Source organism: Alnus glutinosa, chromosome 11 (assembly GCF_958979055.1).
Source record: "Alnus glutinosa chromosome 11, dhAlnGlut1.1, whole genome shotgun sequence".
Lineage (NCBI taxonomy): Eukaryota > Viridiplantae > Streptophyta > Magnoliopsida > Fagales > Betulaceae > Alnus > Alnus glutinosa.
In genome coordinates this window covers 25,186,794-25,192,679 of record NC_084896.1, presented here as the reverse complement: position 1 = coordinate 25,192,679, position 5,886 = coordinate 25,186,794, and the positions used below count along the sequence as shown (strand labels likewise).

The 5,886-nt window shown below is 35.4% G+C and overlaps 1 protein-coding gene across 1 annotated transcript; it reads right to left on the bottom strand.

Moving 5' to 3' along the window:
* Positions 1-587: 587 nt before the first annotated feature.
* LOC133882179 (RNA pseudouridine synthase 4, mitochondrial) lies at positions 588-4,770 on the bottom strand. Its single transcript, XM_062321293.1, has 10 exons — positions 4,386-4,770; positions 4,213-4,260; positions 3,923-4,060; positions 3,372-3,419; positions 3,195-3,275; positions 2,341-2,451; positions 2,138-2,239; positions 1,748-1,859; positions 1,400-1,446; positions 588-1,283 (listed from the first exon to the last, which is right to left on the bottom strand). The coding sequence occupies exons 1-10, from the start codon at positions 4,719-4,721 to the stop codon at positions 924-926; spliced, it is 1,383 nt and encodes a 460-aa protein (XP_062177277.1). The 5' UTR covers positions 4,722-4,770; the 3' UTR covers positions 588-923.
* Between the last annotated feature and the right edge of the window lie 1,116 nt (positions 4,771-5,886).

Genomic DNA, 5,886 nt, shown 5'->3' with positions numbered 1-5,886 from the left:
GCAGAGTCTGGTACTCGACCAGCTCAAGCTCGTTTAATTTTCCAAGTTCAAAAAAAAAAAAAAAAAAAAAAAATTCAAATTTAAATGCTCTAGCCGAGCCGTTTTCAAGTACTCGACTGACTCGGCTTATATATTTTTTTACAAAAACATTATGAGTTAAAAAACTAAGAAAAATAAATAATAAAAATTCAAAAAAGTAAAACTTTATTCATTAATAATATTCTACCAATTACAAGAATAATATGAAAAATAAACAAAAAACTTACATTACAAATAAAATAAAGAACTTTACATAAATAAATAAAATAAAATACAAAATAAAAATAAAAACTCCGTAAACTTCACAGGGTTTTTTTTTTTTTTTTTTTTTTTTTTTTTTTTTTTTCAAAATAAATGAGAAAAAATGTTACAAAGGAAGGTCCTTACTACTCTGCACCTTGCATACACTAAAAAAATTGTAAGGCATTTTTACTCATCTACATTATTTAATCAAAGTTCTTTAACCTTGATAAACATGTTAAGAGAGAATTAATAAATAGCACAAAATTTGTTAAAAAAAAGCCATAATAAGAAACAAAATGCAAAAGTGCATTCTCAACCTCTTGAATTAATTGACCAAATAGATTATCTAACAAAAATCCCAAAAATATAATTGGGTATGAGTTCAAAATATATTCACATACCGTACATGTGCCGAAAAGAATATTTGAATTTCATTTTCTAGTACACAATATTAAACAGTTTGGCAAACATAGATTAATTCCCTTTCCCCAAAGCATTCCCAGCTCCAAGGTCTCCTCAAGGCCCATGTGACAGGCTTCTGTATCATTTCTTTGCATGTATGAAGGCAAAATGGCACAAAATCAAGAGAACTAAAAACTTTGATGATGAATACCAATAGAAAGAACCAAAAACCTCGTGGCTCAAGAATCCAGCATGTCCCAACTTCTTTGCATGTATGAAGGCAAAGGAGCAGTCAACTCAAGGTTTTCTACTTCTGAAAGATCATAGTCTGAAGAACACTGCACATTCCGCAAAGCGAGAGACACGTCGGGCAATACCATTTGCTTGCAATGAAGATGAAGGCGAGGATGCTTCTCGGATATACTTCCGCTCTCCAAATCAAGGCAGAAGGGAATGGTCTTCCCCTTTGTAACATTCTCATTTGATTTCTTTTCAAGATTAGGCCAAGGCAAATGTTTCCACTTCCTATGAGCTTGCCATCCATACTTGAGGTCTCCAACTATCGGTGTTCCCAATACCTCAGCACAGTGTACACGGAGCTGTGTTTCCCCCATTGGGGGGAAAATAGATTTTCAAAAAGCAAATCACGAGTCAGACCAACAAGAAGAAAAAGACACATTTCACACACGAACAGATAGCATTTAGCTCTCCGTACCTGGTGCTTTCTACCAGTCAGAGGAGAAAGCTCTAGCCATGTGTAACCTGCATGATCACCACTAGTATAAGAAGCAAGTACAAGACATATGTCCCATCCATAAACTTCTACAAGAATAATCAAGATAGTCAAGGATGTGTTTCCGATTTCTTTTTATAGATATAGCTGGAGGGTAGCAGAACAAAAATATTTTGATAGGAATTCTACATTCAAAATTACCCATATGCACTTTTTTGAAGATTGTCAAAGTTTCTGACCACAAATGACTTGCAATGCTATCCATTAGTATAAAGAAGCCTGAGAGAGAATGAATTATTGGGTAAAATTGAAATGAAATTCATCCCTAACCATGACATGAAGATTTAATTACTCGATACTCTGTTATTGCATGCTGAGCTGATATATTTTGGCAATTATCAAAGATTGTGATTCGATCAGATTTTCCATTGTCCACCACCACCTAAAATGCAATCACATTAAAAATAAAAATATAATAAGTAAGCAGAAACTAAAAATAAAATATAAATAAAACCTATTATCATATCTGCAGATGGTTATTATTTTGGATTGAAAAATATAATCCGATTCCTGAAAGTGATTGGCTGAACACGGTAGTAAAATTGTTCTGCTATATCTTGGAACATGTCCTTTGTTGAGCCATAGACCCAAAGCTACTGAGTTATGTACTGTCAAATGCAGCATAAAATCAACAGCTGTTAAGAATTGAGATTTCCTTACCTTCCCCAATGGGGCTGAAATTAACCCCTTTCGACGTCTTGGAGACCCAATTACAAGTGCCACATACTTTCTTTGCAGGATTCTTTCTTCATTGCCAACGTCCTTAAGACATAAGATCAGGTTGAATTATTACCTACTAATGGGAGTCCACTTCCCATATCCATGTTAGGCTTCTAAAAAAAAGGGAATAGATGACTACTCACATCTTTTGCTCCAAAAGTTTTCTCACGAAAGATGGAATGTAGAGCTGTCGCACTTGTTTGTGTCCTCCCCATCACTAAGATCCCACTACTATCTCTATCAAGTCTGTGAACCTAAAAAGCACAATTGATTATGGCAATATAGAGATTCATGATTATCGTGCATATAAGCAATCTGTATAAGCAATTGTCGAAATTGTGGAGGAAAAAGAAATAGATAGTAAAGGATTTTAAAAATTTGGATTTTTCCCTTGAATTCTTTAACCATCCAAAGAAAGAATTATAATTTTCTCTAAATTCCAATTTCCTTTTAATTTTGGACAAAAAATTCTTTCTCTGCACTCCAACTGGATCCTAATAGTTTAAGATAAGGTGTGGTACAATGGAAGCTTCTATTATATCGTAAGAAAAAGAAAAGATTTATTCCATGTATCTTGAGAGCAGAAAAAAAAAAGGGATCCAACTAAGGTAAGAATCAACCAATTAAGCAGCATATTATTATTTTGAACCTTAGTCATTTGAATTGCTAATAAAATTTTAAGATAGCATATATACCATAATGGTAGCATATCTCATATCTTTGCAAAGACCTCATTAATTCAGTAGTATACAGCTACTGAGGTCATGGACTCATTTCATTCCTGAGAAATTACCATGTGTCTTACTGAGGTCAAGGACTCATTTCATTCCAGAGAAATTACCATGTGTCTTGAGGAACATGTGCACGACGTGCAACAATGGACATTCATGATAGCTTGTGTAGCATATATATGAAGCTTTCCCCATGACAAATGCTGCTTACTCTATTGCATAGTGATAATGAATACCATTCACAGTAATTTCACTAGGACACTCACCAATCGAGGAGGTTCCGAATAATCATAGCTTAAACAAGCGGCAGCAAGTTCATCTAAACTGTTTTTGATGCCAACACCACCCTGTCCAACGTAAGCATCAGCCAAACTTTAAAACAGCAAAACCCAGAAGTCCAAACTTTTGAAAAGAAGTCAAAACAAAATATTTCGATAGCTTACCTGTACAGGCATTCCGGGAGGTTTATTAACAACAACAATGGCCAGATCCTAATTTCAATAAGCACAAATTTTTGGTAAGTAATTTCAATAAGCACAATAAGACACATCGAAAACAAAAAAGATAGGTATCCTCAAAATCTTTTAGGGTAACTCAACGATGGAGTCTTGAAAATCCTAACCATTATTCTTAATTAAATGGTTAAGATTTTACCATCTTATCATTTACTACCTCTAGAGCATTCTTAATTTTTCAATAATTTATTATATTTCACTAAGTTGTGTACTGAGATGGTAAAATCTAAACCATTTAATTAAAAATAAAAGATAGGATTTTAATTTTTTTTAAAAACATTCTTCAGTTCATTGATCCTCCCACGCACCCACAAACCCACCATGGAGTTCTTAATGAATTAAATAATTTCATTATTTTTTAATAATTCATTATATATCACTAAGTTGTATACTGAGACCTAAAATCTAAATCATTTAACAAAAACTAACCGTTAGAATTCTCCATCATATATAAAGCAAAAGAATCAAAAGTCAAGAACCTTGTACAACACGAGGCTACGGACAAAGTTCACTTCTTCCTCATTGCAATGGCAGTCTTTCTTCTCCAGGGGAAACTCTCGGACAGTAATAGGAAGACATAATCGGTCTCCTACATCGATCGAGTCCTTCGCCGCCACCTTTCAATAACAATCAGAAACACAAAAATCTCCCACATGACAACTTAAATCAAACACCAAGACACCCAGCAATCCATTCATGATTATCAACACTCTCTACCAACAAAAACAAACCTTTGCTTAACAAGCAACAATAATTACTTATTAATTACCCTTTTGAGACTGCGTTCTTGTTGTACATCACTGGACTCTCTTCGAACCTGTAATTCAAATCAGTCTTATTGAGAATTGAGGCTAGTCTACAATTTCAATTTTTTTGAGGTCCGATTCCGAAAATTCCAAAAGCCTGAAGTTATCAAAGTGAAAAATTTGGGCAAGGTGGGACCTGTCTCAGACGAAAGAGCTTCTGTATGAGGCTTCTCGGAAGCTCTGGGCAGCACCGGAGCACCCATTTGAGCGCCGTGACGGTGGTTGCACCGGATTTTGTCTGGGCTCGCCCGCAGGAGATTTCTTTTCCCAATGCGGCGCCGTTTAGGGCCGGAGTGAACGGAGGCAAAGTGAACCATTTTCCGCCCTTGTAGTCGCCGTTAGCATCCTCTTTTGGCTCTTTTCCGGTGGCGTAGTATGAGCGGGATACGTGTAAGGCCGAGATGCAGCTTCTAACGCCTCCGCCTGAGGTGGTGGACGGTGGAGATAGGAGGTTTTTGAGGCGGAGTAGCATGACTTTGTTTTGGGGTTTTGGGTGGACTTGGGGAGGAGAAAGGGTTTTAGTGACCGGGAAATTTGAGGTGCTTTCCGGTGACTTGTAAAGTGGGGATGTTTCATGGCCCGTGGGCCCGCCTCGTAACATTGGTTAGGGCCCGAGAAAGGGTCTGGGCCTAATTACCAAACCAACGAAGAGTGCCTGTACGGTTACTCATGGGCTGCCCCCAAAAAATATCGAGAAATAAATACATGATACAAAATATTTTATTCAAAAAGAAAATGTTTGGATTACTATATGCTTTTTATTATAATTCCCTTACAAACTGACGTGACAATACATGTGGTATTAACGCGTCATCCACAATTAAATTTATTTATTTAGTGACTAACGTGATAAGTATCACGTGAAATTACAAACCGATGCTGATGTGGCATTCACAGTCCGTTCGAGCGGGACCGTCCAGATTTCAAAAGTCATGGCTTTTTAGGAGGACAATGCTGTTTAAGGTTTGAGTTTCCAGGAGGGATGAAATATAACTGATGAACATACATAACATAGGCAGACAAACACATGGTACAAATTCAACGTGGGTGGAGGACTAAGTACAAGTTGTAAGTAAAGATTCTCACCAATAGCATAACTGATTTTTTTTATTTTTTATCAATAATGAACTGCTTATACCATAAACATGCATAACTTGTGATTATGAGCCCTGTATATATTGTAAATATTTTACATATACCATTATATGATTACATTGTGCTTTAAATGATTTACAAGAAAATGAATTTAAAGAAAAGTTTTCCAAGAAAGTGTAAATGTACTTAACACCCCTAAATTATTTTATTAAAAAAATTTGAAGAGTTACTACCAACTCGATCCTCATCATTAGATAAAATTGCAGCGACAAATAAAACATAGGATATATACAATGTCACTATGATATCATTTTTTAATTACAGAGCTAGAGTGCTAAGTATCGTTAAAGATTAAATACAACATTTGCAAGTTTTAAGAAAATCTTTTGATGATAGTTAGATCGATCTCTAAGCTTGCACGATCTACCCCCATCTACAATACCAGCTACTCTTTAAAACATTCTTGTTTTATTGGTGGAAAATTAACAAGTAAGTCTACGATGTAGTAAGTAAATACATCAACAATAAACAACCCATACATT